Raw genomic sequence first — 20609 nt, 5'->3', positions numbered from 1 at the left:
TATTATTATTATTGTCTACCTTACTAAATTCTAAATTTTCTGAGGACAAAAACTATGTCTATTTTGTTTCACAGTAAATTTTCAATAATAATTGGCACACACTAACTACTTGATAAATATATATTAAGTTTAAAAACAAATATTTGAGCAAAATTATAAACTACCAACTCCTACACAACAAAGAAAGTTGTGGTAGATAGTATTTCACTTGTTCTTTACGACACAATGCTCAAACGACTTAAATACTAAAATATGTATGGTTGAAAATTTTGAGACAGAAAAACGTTGCATTTCTCAACATTTTTACTTTCTATTAGAAATGCTGGAGAAAGTTGCAGAATTTTACTATTGGTGGAAATTTTAAAATGTATATGAAAGATATTGTAAATTGCAACACTTGTACAAAAGGTAGGGTTTTTTCTTATTTGTTTACAGGAGCTTTATTTATAATTGTCAAAACTTGGAAGCAACTGAGGTATGTTTCACCAGGTAAGTGAAGAAATATACTGTTGTACCTCCAGACATGGAATATCATTCAACACTAATATGAAATAAAAATACATCATCAAGCCATAAAAAGATATGTAAGAAAATTATAGGCATATTACCAATATATTTTTAGAACATTTTTTCCCACAGTCATCAACATGGGTGACAGTAAGATAGGGTTTTTAAATATTGTTTTCCTGGAACACTGAAAAGCTAAATCATAATCAAATTAAAAGCACTGGGTGTTTTTAATACTTTGCCTTAAGTTATCCATAGATGCTTACATGCAGGATATCAACTATGAACTGACATATATAATTGACGATTATACCTATAATAAAATATTAACAATTAAAATCATATTCATTTTAATAGAAAAAAAGAAGTTGAAACAGGTTTTAAAGTGGGATATGCTAGCCCATCTAACTTGAAGGGGGTAAAAATTTCTATTTATTTTGGTCTACATGTTAAGGAATATTTCATTTCAGTTTTTTCTATTTGTGATTATGGCATTTAAACAATAATCTGCATTCTTTTGTGTAATAACACTGCTTACATATTTATGGTATTTTATATGTAGAATAGTGACTTGTTGGCATTTCTTGTATATATTTCTGTTGGGTACCTCAGAAGACAGATCTAAATTTTAGTGATCTTCCTGGTGGCCCAAAGTGGAACTTCTATGTGTAATGGTGAATTTTCTGGTTCTTATCAGGAACCTGCAGCACGTAATAGCCAAAATCTTTAAAATTCCCAATGAGAAATGGTTATCCTTCTTCATCTTCAGGCTGTTTAATTCTATCAAAATGTATTTATCTAAGCTCTACATCTCCCAGGGTGCAGTGTTAATCACAGACTAACCAATTTTCCCAAGACTCTCTGAGCTTGACGCTCACATTTAACTTAGGAAGAGAGGCCACACGTACAAAAATCAAACAGGAAGGCTGACAGCAGCAGCAACCAATGGGACCAGAATTAGTAAAAATAGATTGTCCTAAATAAGTCCAAAGAATGAGTTTACTGCAGTAAAGGCTTTCTGAATTATTTTGTTATATTACGTGTATTTTACTTATTATAAATTGTTATTATCTACTTACAATCATAACACAGTTTATTGTTGAGCAGTTTATAAATTTGTTTAAGTCTTACATGGATAGTTTAAAGCACACAATTTTTTTCCTCTATATGACATACTGTTAATAAATTAAAAATATTATCTATTCAAGAATTTAAAATGACAGACTCAAGAAATTTAAAGGATAATCTCTGTCACCAAGGCAACCATCCTAATTCTTTTAGATGACAACCCAGTTTATTAAATTGCTCTGAGGGCTGTGGATTTTAAATAATCCCTTTTGTCAAGATGTTTTCTCAATATATCTCACAAGTGCTAGACAGCATAAAATATCTTTTTATAATTTTTATTTTAATATTAAAATTCAAATTATTTATTCACTTGAACATAGAATCTACACTTGTAAGATTTTGCCAATTGTTATTAGGACACAAAAGTTCAGATAGCACGCAGGCACACACGAAGACATAAGAAGCCCTTCTTAAATGAGAAAATGCAAAGAAATTGAGCAAAACAATAGAATGGGACAGACTAGAGTTCTCTTCATGAAAACTGGAGATATCAAGGGAATATTTCATGTAAGGATGGGCACAATAAAGAACAGAGTTGGTAAAGGCTTAACAGAAGCAGAAGATATTAAGAAGAAGTGGCAAGAATACACAGCTATACAAAAAAGATCTTAATGACTTGGGTAACCACGATGGTGTGTTCATTCACCTAGAGCCAGACATCCTGGAGTGTGAAGTCAAGTGGGCCTTAGGAAGCATTACTATGAGCAAAATTAGTGGAGCTGACGGAATTTCAGCTGAGTTATTTAAAATCGTAAAAGACAATGCTGTTAAAGTACTGTACTCAAAAAGACAGCAAATTTGGAAAACTCAGCAGTGCTCACAGGCTGGAAAAGGTCAGTTTTCATTCAAATCCCAAAGAAAGGCAATGCCAAAGAATGTTCAAACTAGCAAACCATCGTGCTCTTTCACGTGCTAGCAAAGGTAACGCTCAAAATCCTTCAAGCTAAGCTTCAACAGTATGTGAATTGAGAACATCCAGATGTAAAGCTCGGTTTAGAAAAGCCAGAGGAACCAAAGATAAAGTTGCCAACATTTGTTGGATCATAGAGAAAGCAAGGGAATTCAAAAAACAAAACAAAACAAAACAAAAAAAACATTTGTTTCATTGACAGTGCAAAAGCCTTTGACTTTGTGGATCAGTCAAAGGAAAACTGAGGAAAATTCTTAAAGAGATGGGAGTACCAGACTACATTACCTATCTGTTGAGAAACCTGTATGCGGGTCAAGAAGCAATAGCTAGAACTGGACATGGAAAAACTGACTGGTTCCAAATTGGGAAAGGGGTATGACAAGGCTATCTATTGTTAATCTGCTCATTTAACTCATACGCAGAGTACATCATGTGAAATGAAGGGCTAGCTGAATCACAAACTGGAATCAAGATTGCTGGGAAAAATATCAACAACCTCAAATATGCAGATGATACCACTCTTATGGCAAAAAGTGAAGAGGAACTAAAGAGCCTCCTGATGAGGGTGAAAGAGGGGAACGAAAATCTGGCTTAAAACTCAACATTCAAAAAGTTAAGATCATGCATCCAGTACCACCATTTCCTGGCAAATAGAAGGGGAATAAGTGGAAGCAATGACAAATTTTATTTTCTTGGGCTCAAAGATCACTCTGGACAGTGACTGTAACTATGAAATTAAAAGATGCTTGCTCTTTGGAAGGAAAGCTATAACAATCCTAGACAGTGTATTAAAAAGCACAGACATCACTTTGCTGACAAATGTTCTTATAGTCAGAGCTATGGTTTTTCCGGTAGTCAGGTATGAGTGTGAGAATTGGACCATAAAGAAGACTGAGCATCGGAGAACGGATGCTTCTGAATTGTGGTGCTGGAGAAGACTCTTCAGAGTCTCTTGTACTGCAAGGAGATCAAACCAGTCAATTCTAAAGGAAATCAACTCTGAATATTCACTGGAAGGATTGTTGCTCCAATGCTGAAGCTCCATAGTTTGGCCACCTGATATGAAGCGCCTACTCATTGGAAAAGACCTTGACACTGGATAGACTAGAGGCAAAAGGAGAAGGGATGGCAGAAGATGAAGTAGTTAGATAGCATCACCAACTCAACAGACATGAATTTGAGCAAACTCTGAGAGAGAGTGGAGGACAGAAAACCCTGGTGTGCTTCAGGCAATGGGGTCACAAAGAGTTAGACAGGACTTTACGACTGAACAACAACAAAATAAAATGAGAAACTATTTCCCATGTGTTTATAAACCAGACAGATGTGGAAATGATTAAATAATACCTTTTTGAGGATAATTACTGGTGGAGTTTACAGATTTGGATGAGGTTTTGGCTTAGTTCATATGTGTGTTTCACGTTTGATGATAATACTAGACAAGATCAAAGTGGCTATACATCAGATTCATCTGGAGAAATTCTGAAAAATATTCCTACCTGTAGCACAAATGTAATGTGTTTTTCATGGTGAGAAACCCTTTAGGAATCTCCAATTTAAATAAACTCTGAAGTAGTTTCAGAACCACATCAGAAGTAGAACCTACTGTCTAAACCGATATTCCTTAAATTTTAATGGGAATATGACTTGCCTGGGGAATTTTCTTAAAATGTAGATTCTGATTCATTTGGTCTAGATGGAGCCTGGTTCTGTATTCCTAAATCCCAGGTGATGCTGCTAAAACTGCTGTCCCATTAAGCACATTTTGAGTCAAAGGTCCTAGCCCAGTTGAAACTCTTAGAAAAATTATTAACATATGACTGCACAATTCAACAATAGAATCAAAAAATATCATAGCTGGAAAGGACCTGGGCATCTGTAAATCTAGCATCTTTGTTTTACAGATGTGAGAACTGAGAACCACTGAGGTTAAGTAACTTAACCATAGTAGGTTAAGAGCAGAAAGAGAACTAATCTCTTCGTTGTGTTTATTCGAGGCTATCTCAGTCATTTTCAAAATGTTGATGTGTTCAGCTGATGGGTATCAATTATAAAGTTATTTCAATGATCTAGGTCAATGCGACAATGATATAGAATTAGTTTTTATTTTATCCTTCACAGTTTAGTATTTTCTTAACATACAAAAACAGTCACTATGTGTAAACAAAATATGCAGTTATGCGCTTATCCTCAACTGTCTCCCTTACTGGTATCACAAAGCACGTTAGCTGCTCATTCATGTCTGAATCTTTTCAACTCCATGGACTGAAGCCCGCCAGACCCCTATTTCCATGGAATTTTCTAGGCAAGATTATTGGAGTGGATAGCCATTTGTTTCTCCAGGGGATGTTCCAGACCCATGGATCAAATCCAGGTCTCCTGCAATGCAGGCAAATTCTTCACCATCTAAGCCACCAAAACTTCTTAAATTTTTCCTTTTTTTTTTTTTTTGGCTTTGCCTCATGGCTTGTAGGATCTTAGTTCCCCAAGCAGGGATCGAATCCAGGCCCTGACAGTGAAAGCAGCAAACTCTAACCACTCAATCACCAGGGAATCCCCCAAACCTCTTATTTTTAGAATTAATCATTGGGTTGCAAAGGTTCTCACCCTGAGTATGCATTAGAAGCACACTGTGGAGATTTGAAAAATACAACTCAAACTCTGGAAATTCTGAGGTGGGAAGTGATCTGAGATTTCAAATTAAAAATAAAAGTAAAAATGAGGTATTTTTGGGCATCTGTAACTTTCCTGGTGGAATCAATTATTATAACAGTGACCCTCTTCTAGTCTTAGGAGCTAATCCTTTTCCAATATCAATACAAGTATTTGGGTGATACTAAACCTAATTATTGCAGAGTCAAACACAACTGAGTGACTAAACACACAAACCTAATCTTTAGTTTCAAGAGTAGGTCTATTCCCTAGGTCTTGATAAAGTGCTTGTTGCATATCCCTGACTCCCTGATTGCTTGTAACAAGTGTATGTTACTCAATATGGATCAATGAGTCAACTACATTGCTTTTGCTGAAACAGATGGGATATAGCACGAGCTCCTCTCTAGAGTTGTTAAAGTAAGTAACTTTGGCCTCAAGTTTCTGGTAACCATAATTGCAACCAGGACAGGAAAGGTTGCCAGAGACTCAAGCAAACAAAGCAGACAAAGGAAAGCAGACTCAGTAAATGAGAAGAAAAGATTTACTAATAACACTATATAAAAAGCTGTATCTAGACATCCCTAATGTAGAAGGCAATGGCAACCCACTCCAGTACTCTTGCCTGGAAAATCCCATGGATGGAGGAGCCTGGTAGGCTGCAGTACACGGGGTCGCAAAGCGCCAGACATGACTTCACGTTCACTTTTCACTTCCATGCACTGGAGAAGGAAATGGCAACCCACTCCAGTGTTCTTGCCTGGAGAATCCCAGGGATGGGGGAGCCTGGTGGGCTGCCATCTATGGGGTTGCACAGAGTCAGACACAACTGAAGTGACTTAACAGCAACAGCAGCAGCAGACATCCCTAAAGCTCGTTCTACTTTTGTAAATTTTAGTCACTTGAACCAATAACCTTTTCCAGTAAGTCAGTCTGAAATGGGCTTGTGGAAAAAAATAAGTTTAATTAAGACAACATTTGAGTCTGATGCAGAGTTGAGAAGCCCTAATGGTTTTTCTGCTTTGCCTCTTTTAAATCATTTGTTGCATTTTTCAACAAACCTTTCTAAAAGGAAAAACATAACCTGGAATAGGTAAAACTTTTAGCAAACTTCTGGCAATTCATTGCAGCACCTAGTGTCTCATGATGTTGAAAGAAGGAACATGCACAGTAGAAGAGAGAAGAATCTAGAAAACATATAAACCTAACACCCTCTCACTCAGTTCAGTTCAGTTGCTCAGTTGTGTCTGACTCTTTGCAACCTCATGGGCTGCAGCACGCCACGCTTCCCTGTCTTTCACAAACTCTGGGAGCTTGCTCAAACTCATGTCCATGGGCTCGGTGATGCCATCCAACGATCTCATTCTCTGTCGTCCCCTTCAATCTTTCTGAGCAACAGGGTTTTTCCAATGGGTCTGTTCCTCACATCAGGTGGCCAAAGCATTGGAGTTTCATCTTCAGCGTCTGTCCTTCCAATGAATATTCAGGACTGATTTCCTTTAGGATCAACTGGTTGGATCTCCTTGCAGTCCAAGGGACTCCAACACCACAGTTGAAAAGCATCAATTCTTCGGCGCTCAGCTTTCTCTGTTTTGCAACTCTCACATTCATACATGACTACTGGAAAAACCATGGCTTTAGCCATGAACATTTTTCAGCAAAGTATGTCTCTGCTTTTTAATATGCTGTCTAGCTTGGTCACAGCTTTTCTTCCAAGGAGTAAGCATTTTTTAAATTCATGGCGGCAGTCACCATCTGCAGTGATTTTGGAACCCAAAAAACAAAGTTTCTCACTGTTTCCATTATTTCCCCATCTATTTGCCATGAAGTGATGGGACCAGATGCTATGATTTTAGTTTTCTGAACGTTGAGCTTTAAGCCAACTTTTTCACTCTACTCTTTCACTTTCATAAAGAGGCCCTTTAATTCTTCGCTTTCTGCCATAAGGGTGGTGTCATCTGTATATCTGAGGTTATTGATATTTCTCCCAGCAATCTTGATTCCAGCTTGTGTTTCACCCAGCCCGGCATTTTGCATGATATACTCTGCATATACGTTAAATAAGCAGGGTGACAATATACAGCCTTGACGTACTCCTTTCCCAATTTGGAACCAATCTGTTGTTCCATGTCCAGTTTTAACTGTTGCTTATTGACCTGCATATTGATTTCTTAGGAGGCAGCTCAAGTGGTCTGGTATTCCCATCTCTTTCAGAATTTTCCACTGTTTATTGTGATCCACACAGTCAACAGCTTTGGCATAGTCAATAAAGCAGAAGTAGATGTTTTTCTAGCACTCTCTTGCTTTCTCGATGATCCAAAGGATGTTGGCAATTTGATCTCTGGTTCCTCTGCCTTTTCTAAAACCAGCTTGAACACCTGGAAGTTCATGTTTCACGTACTGTTGAATTCTGTCTTGGAGAATTTTGAGCATTACTTTGCTAGCATGTGACATGAGTGCAATTGGGTGGTAGTTTGAACATTCTTTGGCATTGCCTTTCTTTGGGATTGGTATGAAAACTGACCTTTACCAGTCCTGTGCTCACTCCTGAGTTTTCCAAATTTGCTGACATATTGAGTGCAGCACTTTCACAGCATCATCTTTTAGGATGTAGAATAGCTCAACTGGAATTCCATCACCTCCACTAGCTTTGTTCATAGTGATGCTTCCTAAGGACCACTTGACTTCACATTCCAGGATGTCTGGTCTAGGTGGGTGATCACAGCATCATGGTTATATGGGTCATGAAGATCTTTTTTGTATAGTTCTTCTGTGAATTCTTGCCACCTCTTCTTAATATCTTCTGCTTCTAAGTCCCTACCATTTCTGTCCTTTATTGTGCCCATCTTTTCATGTAATATTCCCTTGGCATCTTGAATTTTATTCTCACTCATAGACTCTTACTTATCCAATCTTATTTCCAAAAGGAACTACTTAAAATGGTTGGACCACAGCTGAGTTGTCTCAGCCTTTTTATTCTCCGTGATGTTGGCACCAAAATTTAATCCTCTGCTTCCCCTGGCTTGCTGCTCCTTTAAGCTCCGGTGTTACTAGTATTATATCCACCATTCTGGTTCCAGTTTGCTTTCCTTGGTAGAAATGAGCTCTTCTGGATCCACAATTTGCTACAGCTGCAACTCCCTAGCAAAGTGAATCTCTGGGTCATTCATTAGATCTCACTTTACCTCAGCCTCCTCAGTCTTTTTCATTCTAATCCCATCTCCAGGCCCACTGTCTGTCTCCGGGTTTTGCTTCCTGTCCTCACAGGCCTGATCGATATTGGGAAAGACAAGCAGAAAACAAAGCATTGAGTTCCTTCTGCAGCCTAAGGGGAATATGCAGTAGTGCAGTAATGGAGCTGAGTTTTGATCTGGACTTATTTAGATAAGCAGTCCAAAGATAAATGTATATACTTAACAGTGTTACTAGGGCCAACCTGGTAACCAATATTCTGGGGCTATGAATTTTAACAAGTTTAGTCACCTTTCCATTCTCCCTCCTTTTTTCAAGCACAGTATGTTTCAGACACTTTATGTTCAGCCTGGTGTAAGGCACCGAAGCTGCCAGCAAAGATTGATGCATTGAAATCTCTGGCACAGAAACGTTTCCATCTATCTTACTCCTGATGATGTGATACAACCTTCTGAATGGCCTAATCCTAGAGTCTTGAATATTTATGATGCTCAAATTTCCTGGCTCTTTCTTATTCACCCTGACTGCAAAGAGCTATTGCAGATTTCAATAAAGTGAGAAAAATACACAATGAAAGAACTGAGTTTAAATTTACTGGACTCTTTTAACCCCAGGAGCTTTAGGGAAACTTTAAAACATGATTATAAGGAGATGTAATTTGTTTTGCTCTAAGAAGAGCCTCCTTCTCTGCCATTGGCATGTATCAGGAACAATCTCACAGAATATCAGCCTTCATATTTGAGTCCTGTTCAAACTTCAAGACAGCTTCTTGGTTCATAGAGCAAACAGTCGGGAAAAAAAGAAATTCAGCATAATATAGAGAGGATTTGGGTTCTTTCTTTAAAGGCAGGTGATGAATTATCTCGTATGACCTCCATATCCCTGAAAAGGAAGACCAATTTTTCCTTCCCCCAAAAATGAGTATGTATGGTTCTGAAGAACTAAAAGTATTCTGCCTTATCTTTAAAGTTGAATGTCAGGAAATGACATTATAAGATGTAGTTTCTTGTTAAAGAGACAACTATTGTCTCCTAAAATCACATATTTAAAGGAAAATAAATGCTGTAATGATTATTATTATATGCAAACTTATTACAGACCAAGGTTTAAGTAAAAATAAACTGTAAAAAGAGATAAGTATATCCATTATGTTGTACTTAGACATGTTAGTACAAAAAAGTTAAAAAGCTTTATCCTCAACAAAAATTATACTTCTTATGAATGCTTATGCAATCTCAAAAATATGAAAGAAAAATCAATTAGGTTTGAGAGTAACCAGTATTTTACTTTTGAAAAAGAAATAGAAAAATGCTAAGATGCCTATGCTAAATGGACACATATTTTAAACTTTGTTTTAAAAATATCATTTATTTAGCTCCTCTGCCCATTCTTTAGATTGGATTACTTGGTTTTTGTTGTTTCTACTTTGTTTTGTTTGTTTTTTAGATTCCAATAGATAGAACAAACTTGAGACTACAAGGGGCGGGGCAGGGTGGGGGCAAGGGTCAGATGAAATAGATGAAAGAGATTAAGAGGTACAAACCTCTAACCTAAAATAAATGATCAGAGGTATATAATGTACACATAGGGAATATAGTCAGTATTGTTACGACTCTGTACAGCAACAAATAATAACTGGTTTTACTGCAGTGATCATTTCATAATGCATAAAAACAATGAATCACTATGTTGTATTAACATAATATTGTATGTTAATTACAACTCAACAAAATTTGTAAACTGTAATAATTTTTGAAAAAGTGATATTGCTTTATGTTTTAGATGTAATTCTGGCTGTAGGTATATTTCATCTAAACTTTGGTGCTGCTGCTCATTTAATTTATGGAAAATGTTTGCTATGTTAACTAATGGGCAAAGTCAGCCTTTGTTTTCAAATTTCTTACTCAAATCAAACTTCAGTTCAGTTCAGTTCAATCACTCAGTCATGTCTGACTCTTTGCGACCCCATGAATCGCAGCACGCCAGGCTTTCCTGTCCATCAACAATTGCCGGAGTCTACTCAAACCCATATCCATTGAGTTGGTGATGCCATCCAACCATCTCATCTTCTGTCTTCCCCTTCTCCTCCTGCCCTCATTTTTTCCCAGCATCAGGGTCTTTTCAAATGAGTTAGCTCTTCACATCAGGTAGCCAAAGTATTGAAATTTCAGTTTTAACATCAGTCCTTCCAATGAACACCAGGACTGATCTCCTTTAGAATGGACTGGTTGGATCTCCTTGGAGTCCGAGGGACTCTCAAGAGTCTTCTCCAATACCACGGTTCAAAAGCATCAATTCTTCGGTGCTCAGCTTTCTTTATAGTCCAATTCTCACATTCACACACGACCACTGGAAAAACCATAGCCTTGATTAGATGGACCTTTGTTGACAAAGTAATGTCTCTGCTTTTGAATATGCTATCTAGGGACTTCCCTGGTGGCTCAGATGGTAAAGCGTCTGTCTACAATGCGGGAGACCTGGGTTCGATCCCTGGGTCGGGAAGATCCCCTGGAAAAGGAAATGGCAATCCAATCCAATACTATTGCTTGGAAAATCCCATGGACAGAGGAGCTTGGTAGGCTACAGTCCATGGGGTCACAAAGAGTTGGACACGACTGAGCGACTTCACTCACTAACAGTTTGGTCATAACTTTCCTTCCAAGGAGTAAGCTTCTTTTAATTTCATGGCTGCAGTCACCATCTGCAGTTGATTTTGGAGCCCCCCCTCACCCCAGAAAAGAGTCAGCCACTGTTGCCATTGTTTCCCCATCTATTTGCCATGAAGTGATGGGACAGGATGCCATGATCTTAGTTTTCTGAATGTTGAGCTTTAAGCCAACTTTTTGACTCTCCTCTTTCACTTTCATCAAGAAGCTCCTTAGTTCTTTACTTTCTGTCATAACGGTGGTCTCATCTGCTTGTCTGAGGTTATTGATATTTCTCCCGGCAATCTTGATTCCAGCTTGTGCTTCCTCCAGCCCAGCGTTTCTCATGATGTGCTCTGCATATAAGTTAAATAAGCAGGGTGACAATATACAGCCTTGATGTACTCCTTTTCCTATTTGGAACCAGTCTGTTTTTTTTTTTTTTTTTTTTTCACAAGGAGTAATTTTGATTTGTTCCATGTCCAGTTCTAACTGTATGCAGGTCTGGAAGCAACAGAAAGAACTGGACTGGAACAAATCAAACTTACTCTGTCGAAAATAAAAATAATTTTGCTTTTCAGTTCAAAAACAATTTTAACAGGTACTTTTAGGAAATTATTATGAAAGTGATGAATTTTATAACATACTTGGAAGATAAATTACTAAAAATAGATGAAAATGTTTAAATTATTTGGATTTAATATAAGTTCATTTTACAATAAATTACACAATATAACAAATCATTATTCTACTGCATATTATTTTATTTGAACTAATGTCAGGTAAAATTTTGAATTGTTTATAAAGCTAAGAGTATTTTTGAAAGTTTGATATTCCAGAAATATATACGTGAGGAGTATACTAAATTCTGATGCTTCACTTTAGGGAATAATTTTTAAAGTTTTAAATATAAAAGAAATAACTCCAACAATTTTGTTAGGTATCATGAAAAAAATTTATAGGCAAAAGAGAATATATATTAAAACCATACATTTACATATATTTGTTGAGCAACTAGCATTTAGTGAGTTTTTTGTTAATAGGAGGTAGAAAATACACATAATGAATAAATGTTACATAATGTGTTACGTATATATATACACGTGTGTGTGTATGTGTATGTGGTCAGTTGCTCAGTCATGTCTGACTCTCTGTGACCTCCTGGACTGTAGCCTGCCAGGCTCCTCTGTCCATGGAATTTCCCAGGCAAGAATACTAATATGGGTTGCTTTTTCCTACTCCAGGGTATCTTCTCGACCAAGGGATTAAACCCATGTCTCTTGCATCCCCTGTATCTCCTGCATTGGCAGGTCAATTTTTTACCACTGCGGCAGCAGAGAAGCCCACAAATATATACATACATTCATATATATATATATATATATGAACATACACATAGTGAATTGGTCCTGCAAATAGTATATAATTTAATTTTTTGTCAATGAAAGTGTTAGTGGCTCAGTTGTGTCAGACTCTTGTGATTCCACTAACTGTAGCCTGTCAGGCTCCTCTGTCCATGGGATTCTCCAGGCAAGAACACTGAAGTGGGTTGCTGTGCCCTTCACAAAATTATTAAGCATTTTATATTAAATAAAATACGATAAGGTCTGACTTCAATTAAATTAAATATTCATAATATAATTACATAAATAAGGCTTTAAATTTCTTTTTGAATTATTCAGAATTAGTCTGAAATGAATCACAGAAATTTGACATCCATGGGTTTGTTCAACACGTCTTTAACAGTTTGGTTGCCTTAGAAAATATCCAGTTAAATTTAAAAGAATCAGTGTTAAACTCAAACTGCTTTGGTTGTTTCAAAGTACTGTTTTTTTCAAAGCAGTCTCATACTTCCTGGGAACAAATATTGAAAATAACTGAAAAGAACTGCTTACATTTAAAATTTTAAAAGCCATTTTTAGCTTTCAGTATTTATTTCCTATGGATATTCTTTTTGTTTTGTTCTCAAGGGACTCTCCCTCAAGAGCAATGCATTCTTTCACATTATTCAGCTAAATAAAAGGCAAAATCATGAAATGAAATTTGCCATTGCTCCTGTATTCCACTCTACCTTATTTTTGACTTTACACCATCCCATCATGACACAGAAAAACTGAGTATCAGCAACACCACTCTCCTTTAGCGGATATATGCAAGACAGGACAGGACAGCCTACTGGTCTCTTTGGTTGGCATTCTAGCAATTTGATGATGGGTGAAAGACACTTCTTTATTTTGTAACACAGAATAAGTATTTGATAACTCTGGAAATGTTCTCAGGCAGATCAGTTTTAGGAAAGCATAGAAATTAATTTGATTCCTTTAATGCTATTGGCACACATTTATCCCTTAGAAGATGGGGTGATAATAACATGTCCAGGTTTACCCTGCTGTGAAGAATACCACTGAACAGGGTGATTCCAGGTAAACCAAGCACACCCACCATACATAGCATGGTATTGTTCTGGAAGATGTGATTTACAATGGTATTGGTTTTCGTAGTTAGAAGTTTTAAGTAATCAAATGATAAAAATATATATTTTATAGTGATTCGGTACCTTTGATCCTCATTCTGGAGTGTTTGGTAATAGAACTTAATATTTTAAAATTTTGACAAGCTAAAAAATAAATATGTGTAAAGAATAAAAAAACACTAGGTTGAAGGCAGGAGGAGAAGGGGATGATAGAGGATTAGATGGTTGGATGGCATCACCAATACAAGGGACATGAGTTTGAGTAGGCTCTACGAGTTGGTGATGAACAGGGAAGCCTGGTGTGCTGCAGTCCATGGGGTTGCAAAGAATCAGACATGACTGAGTGACTGAACTGAACTGAACTGAACTGAACTGAACTGAACTGAGGTACAACATTTAATATCCTAAAGCTATATTTATATATATAACATAAACCACAGAGGAGCAGATTCTAAAGCATCGTCCATATTAATAACCTGTTTAATAATCAGTCCTATAAACTTGAGATTATGTGACTGGACAATTATTCCTTATCAAATTAGAACTGCAAACTTCACTCATTAATAACAAAGTAATTGATTTTTCATTTGGTAAAAATAGCTAGAACTGGGCAAATGAAACCAACATTTTTAGCACATGTAAAAAAAATGTTTCACACAGACACAGGACAGTTAAATAAACATGCCACAACATCATAATTTAGGTAGTATAAAATGGCTACATATTATTCAATTTATCTGAATGGGAAAGAGTACTAATGAAAAGATTAATACTCATTTAGACATGTAAAAATTAAACATTTTTAGAGAATATAATTTTAGATTATAGAAAAACAATAAAAAAATTCTTAAAACACAATTTTAAAATGTGAAATTTATAAAATAATCCATAAGGTAGAGATAAGCTCATAGAATCTCTCCCCAAATAATACTACAAAAATATGCTTTTAAAAGCAGAATATGTATTACAAATGTTTTGTAAGTTAATACATGCTGATTAAAAACTCATTGTTTCTAGGATGATTCTACAAAAGAAAAGGTTTTAAATAAAATATGTTAATTGTAGTGAAATATATTTCCTTTGGTCTACTTCAACTAAGGGTTGTTATTATATAGGTTCTGTAACAAGGTAGGGGGAGAAGGCAATGGCACCCCACTCCAGTACTCTTGCCTGGAGAATCCCAGGGACGGGGGAGCCTGGTAGGCTACAGTCCATGGGGTCGCTAAGAGTCAGACATGACTGAGCGACTTCACTTTCACTTTTCACTTTCATGCATTGGAGGAGGAAATGGCAACCCACTCCAGTGTTCTTGCCTGGAGAATCCCAGGGATGGGGGCGCCTGGTGGGCTGCCGTCTATGGGGTCGCACAGAGTTGGACACGACTGAAGCAACTTAGCAGCAGCAGCAGCAGCAACAAGGTAGGGTGTATAACGTGTTTCTCTAAAAGCCCATTTTCTCATGTAACTCTGTGAACAATAGTATTAAGAAAATATATTCAGGTGATTTTAGTCAATTCTCTTTCTAGTAATTCTTGAAGGCATTAGTGTACATGGTTTTAAACACACATACCCCTTAGACTGTTTGAACTAACAATCATTACTGACATTTATAAAAAGCATCCTAAACAATTATTTAATAGTTTCTCTGTTGATTTGATAAAGCAAGACAATAATTTAAGAAGCAATGAACAGCTTTATATACATTTGACATTTGTGGTAAACATTTTAAAAACTTAATAATCCCACCAGGAAATTCAAATCAAAAGTAATGAACAGATTCTATATTAAATACTCAATACTGATTTATGAAGTACGTGATCTTATATGATATTTTCATAGAATTTAATTTATAAGTAGGAACACATTTACCCTCCTCTTTTCCACATCTAAATAGACTAAATATGTACATAAACGGTAATTTCCAGACTATGATTAGTAACGTTATATTAAACTTTGACTATGTTCTATGCACTATCCATTGGAGATCAGCTATAAAAAGACTTTGCTTTTTTACTCCAAGAAGTTTATAAACTAGTCTAGAGTCTCTAAATCCAGATTTGATGACAAAGTCTGAGTTCTTGGGTTCTCATCATGGATTTGTTTGTAGGGAAACCCATCCTTTCTCCTCTCAATAGCTTCATAAACACTTTCATTTCTAGATGGCATTCCCACATTGGAGTTTCACTACTTAATTTATCATTTATTGGACAAGTTATAAATTCAAATTTTCCAAATTAACATACATACACTAAGCAGATTTTATTCCAAACAGTGAGGTGATCATCATCTGCTGGTGCTGCTGCTAAGTCACTTCCGTCGTGTCCAACTCTGTGTGACCCCATAGGTGGCAGCCCACCAGGCTCCCCCATCCCTGGGATTCTCCAGGCAAGAACACTGGAGTGGGTTGCCATTTCCTTCTCCAATGCATGAAAGTGAAAAGTGAAAGTGAAGTCGCTCAGTCGAGTCCGACTCTTAGCGACCCGATGGACTGCAGCCTACCAGGCTCCTCCACCCATGGGATTTTCCAGACAAGAGTACTGGAGTGGGTGCCATTGCCGTCTCCAATTAGTTATACGGAACAATAACTAATTGTGTTAAGAGTGATTTCTATGTTTCTCTCTCATACAAAATAAACCTCAGGATAATATACTTTGCCTTCTAGACATAATTCCTACCCCTTCCTGTAAAACTCTGAGTCTTTTTCTTCATGGTTCTAACTCCCTTTCCCAGTCATATTGCTCCCATCTTTTGGATTTGCGACCATTCCATTCAGTGACTGAAGACCTTGATTATTCCTTCAAGGGATCCCTGTGAACCACATCCAACCACACTCAGATGACTCAACTGCTTTGTGAGGACACATGATGTATACTGCCTCCAAGATTATTCTCCTCCACATTATATCAGCCACATTTTCCTATAGTTATCATCTAAAATTAAATAAAATACTGATAATAACTGAAGAAAAAGAAAAAAAACAAATTAAGTCCACAACTAAGTAAAATCTATTTGAGTCATGGTGAAAACCAACAATACCATAAAAAATACTTGTTTTTTGCAGAGGTGAAACAACTAACCTTTTTTTTTCAAGGGAGGCTCCTCTATTTCTCCTAAATGAAGACAAAAACAGTAAATTAGAAAAACTTTCAGCGGAGCATAAAATTGCCTCTCAATTTCCCCATTTTCTTTTGTTTATAAAACATCTATTAATTTTGATAATAGTAGTCTGTATATTACTTTGCCTTCCAAATTCCAAGCTTTAATATATACTTTGCCTATGTACATTTATTTAAGATAGTTTCACTTTTATGAGTTCAATAAAATTGTGGCAGTTATCCAAATTATACATTATGGTTTGTATATCATGTTCATTTCAGTTCTCTGCTGTTCATCTCAACCTCTGACAGAGGCCAAACAAATACAAATTTAGACAAAGTCGTAGAAAGGGCTAAAATAATAAGAGCTTCCTGGTAGTCAAGGCTGAATATGTAAGTTCTGATGAGCAAAGCTGATCTTAAAAATGTCATCTAAAAGGCAGAATCACAAGGCTTGTTCTTTCCACATCCACTCAGTAGAAGTTTACATGTGGTTTAAGTTTGTTATTTCCTTTTGTTCATTTATATATAACAGAGAGTAAGTGCGTTAGTTGCATAATTGCTGCGACATTTACCTCCATTTGTTTCAATCAATTTACTCTCATCATGATTTTAGTAGGACTGCTTTCTGATATTTATGAATACAAATTATATGTATAACATATATATATGTATATTTAGTCTTACTATTGTTATTTCAAACTTGGGAAATAGTAACTATTTCTTTCCTGGAAAAGCATATAAATGTGAGCTTCTATTGTGGTTTTGTAGGTTTGCTTAATAAATCTCTCTGTACTACTCTAATACAGCATTTAATTTTGACATCTTTGCCATAATGGCAGATAATCCATAAGCTGAAAGCCATATAAAGACCAATTTACTGAGTTTGGCAGGCTGTTGACAGGCTGTTTGCACTCAGAAATGTGTTCATTTTGGTTTAGCTTGACCCAAGTGCACATTTGTGCAGAAACTTAAGCTAACTCTTATCACACGTATCACATAGCAATCCCAGCAGCTGGATGTCTCTGCGTTCTTTGTACCTTTATCAGTGTCCTCCTCTGCATCATCATCATCTTCTTCATCACCCTCGGATGAGATGATGTCAGACAGCAAAGAAAAGAAGCCGTAGACCCAGTCCGTGGTTTCTTCCACAGCATCATGTACAAGTTTCAGAGGATCTGAGCCAATCTTGGAAATAGAGCTTGCTAAAAGTAATTAAAAAAAAAGAAAAGTTTTGCAATTATTCCCAAAGAAACCAAGAAAAGCTGTTTTTCCTGATTTATCCTTTTAACACAATAAATATGTCAACTTCATCAATTTAAATATTGCTTGGCAATAGTTCTTTTGCTCATAAACAGAAATTAATTTTTGTGGTAGTATACATGTGTGTTCAATTAAAAAGAGAAGTTATTGGGTACATCTGGTACCAAACACTATAGGGTTACCCTTGAGAAGTTTATAATCAGAGTAAGCATTCAGCACAGGGAAAAATTAAGAATGAATTAAAGTAATGTGTATTATGTTATCCAAATTGTAGCAATCCTGAGTTACAGATGTTCTGTGGAACAGAAGAAATCATTGTTGGTCTATATTGTACTGGAAAGCATCATGGAAAAATGGCTTTGTAAATTTTTAGACAAACAGTAAGTTCTGAGTTGACTAAGACAGCTGTGACTAAAGTAAAACTGATAGGTCCATCTATTATGATTTGTGATACATCAGGAAATATCTAGAATTGTCAAGGTAGGAATCATATCAAATTCCAGCTAGATTCAATTGTTTTATCTTTGTTAGATATCCCAGTACCTAAAAATTAAAAAAAGCATTTGAACTTCTAGTAACTTCAGTGGATAGTGTTAGGAAAAAACTGAAGTCTGTAACTCTTCCCTTTCTTATATCCTAAGGGGTATAAACTGTTTGTAAAATGAAAGATTAAAAATATAAGCAAGTAAATAGACATATTATGGGTTTCCAACATGTTGTTATTCTCATTCTAGCTACATGAAAATTGCTCTGAAGGAGTAAGGGTAGCCTTTAGGATCTGATTGAAAATGCGATCTAGCCAGAAATATGGTCTGAGTTGTATCTGATTTTTCAACAACCTATAATTAACTTTTAGATTTATGTTTTTTCTTAATTTTAAAAACTACTTAAGCTTTTCAGGGATTCTCTTCCTTTGATATCTTAAGAGACTAGAATTATATCAACATATTATACTATCTAAAGGTTAAGTATGCCAAAATGAAGCTTTTACTCTGATTAAGATAGGAAATCATTGGAAGGTTTGAGCAGAGGAAAAAGTGATTTTATTTATATAACTTCATTTGCCACGTTGAGGATTGAAAGAATGCCAGGTTGGAAACAGGAAGATAAGTAAGGAGCCAAGTGAAACGATCTATAATCCAAGAGGAAGAAGATGGTGATCTCTATATCACCCATACAGAAGGCGATAACTGAGTGTGATGAGGTGTGTCTGGATTCTTAACGTACTTAAAAGACAGAATTGATGGCACAGACTGACAGTATGGGCTGCTGGATGTGAGAGGAAGAGAGAGGTATGGAATAACTTCAAGGCTTTTGGATTGAGAAACTGGAAGAATGGAACTATTATTTACTGAAGTGGGGAGAACTAGAGAGAAATAGGGTTTGTAGGGCAGAGTATTTGAGTAGCTAATTTTTAAACTTGTTAAATTTGCGTTGTTGACTAGACCTTTAGGTGGAGATGTAGACATTTGTGTAGTTTAATATGATCTCCAAAAATGAAGTTCTAGATGAAGATGGAAACTTGGAAGTTCAACAGAGAATAGAAAGAACTCAAAGCTATGTGATCACTAAGGAAGTGGAGCTAGGAACAGTCCAACATTTAGAAGATAGGCAAATCAGAGAGATGAGGAAAAATCATCAATGAATTATGAGAAGGAGAGACGAGAGACAGACAGAGACAAAGAGACACACAGAGACAGATTAATTGAGAGGAAAGAAAAAAAGGAAGTATAATGTGCTAGAGATCAAGTCAAGAAATTGTTTCAGTGAGGATAAAGTAAGCAGTTGGCAAATGTTGCTGATAAGTCAAGAAAGACAAAGACTTGGAATAGAACTTTAGACTTAATGATGAGGCTGTCACTGGTAACCTTCAAAGGGCAATTTCAGTGAAATACGTTCAAGACCAAATGGGAAGAACCTACAGATATAAATATATTTTACTGTAAAGTAAATGACAGAGATTGGGCAATAGTCGAAGGACTGGAACCATAGTGGGGTTTCCATTGTTTGCACTGTTCAAGAGGGAAGAATATTCTATTTTTATGCTGATGGGTAAGGTCCCATAGAGAGGGGAAATAATATGAGAGAGGAGATTTCTGAGCAAAATTTTAATTTTATGTTCTGTTTCAGAGGATTCACAGCCCATCACAGGGATGCCAAGTTACAACTGGTCCCAGGGAAATGTACCTCCATGAATCAGTGACAGCATAACTTCACTCTTTGGACTTTATTTCACTGCATGCTGGAGAGTTTCATGTGAATAAGATACAGTAGTCTGAAAGGTGAGACTAAACCTTAGAGAAAGGAAATGAAGTGGAATTTTATAATTGCAATTGAGAATTTTAAAAGAACTATATGTAAGAAACTGGATTGTCCTGGCACCATTAAAAGCATTTTTAGCAGTAATATATTTTATATCTAATGGAAGAATATTGCAAATGGGGATTTTTATGATTTGAATAGATTGAGACCATTTCCCCATTCCTCTTCTTTCTAAGTGTTCACTGAGGAACTTAACAATAAAATCCAACAAAATAGATAGTTTAATTATCCTTATGTTTAAATGCACTATATATATACTTTACAGACATGCATATTGTATGGTTCTAAAATCATCAAACTGCGTTATTTTTATGAAAAAATTGCTGGCTTGAGACCAGCTTCTGATTTTCAGTCAAATGAACAACAACTTTAAAAACATATAGGGAAAGATATATCTCAAAAAAGATAGCTGTCCTCATGTTA

At 36.1% G+C, this 20609-nt stretch overlaps 1 protein-coding gene across 1 annotated transcript in view; it reads right to left on the bottom strand.

The window, feature by feature from the left end:
* Nucleotides 1-20609, bottom strand: part of TRDN (triadin) — a 146731-nt gene that overhangs the window by 103592 nt on the left and 22530 nt on the right. Inside the window, exons 3-4 of the mRNA XM_068985529.1 lie at nt 17642-17806; nt 16584-16616 (exon numbers count right to left, since the gene is read on the bottom strand). Coding sequence (XP_068841630.1) covers nt 16584-16616; nt 17642-17806 — 198 coding nt within the window. The remainder of the gene's footprint in view (nt 1-16583; nt 16617-17641; nt 17807-20609) is intronic.

This window comes from Capricornis sumatraensis, chromosome 13, assembly GCF_032405125.1.
Source record: "Capricornis sumatraensis isolate serow.1 chromosome 13, serow.2, whole genome shotgun sequence".
NCBI lineage: Eukaryota > Metazoa > Chordata > Mammalia > Artiodactyla > Bovidae > Capricornis > Capricornis sumatraensis.
Note: the sequence above shows the minus strand (reverse complement) of the source record. Positions and strands in the feature narration are given on the sequence as shown.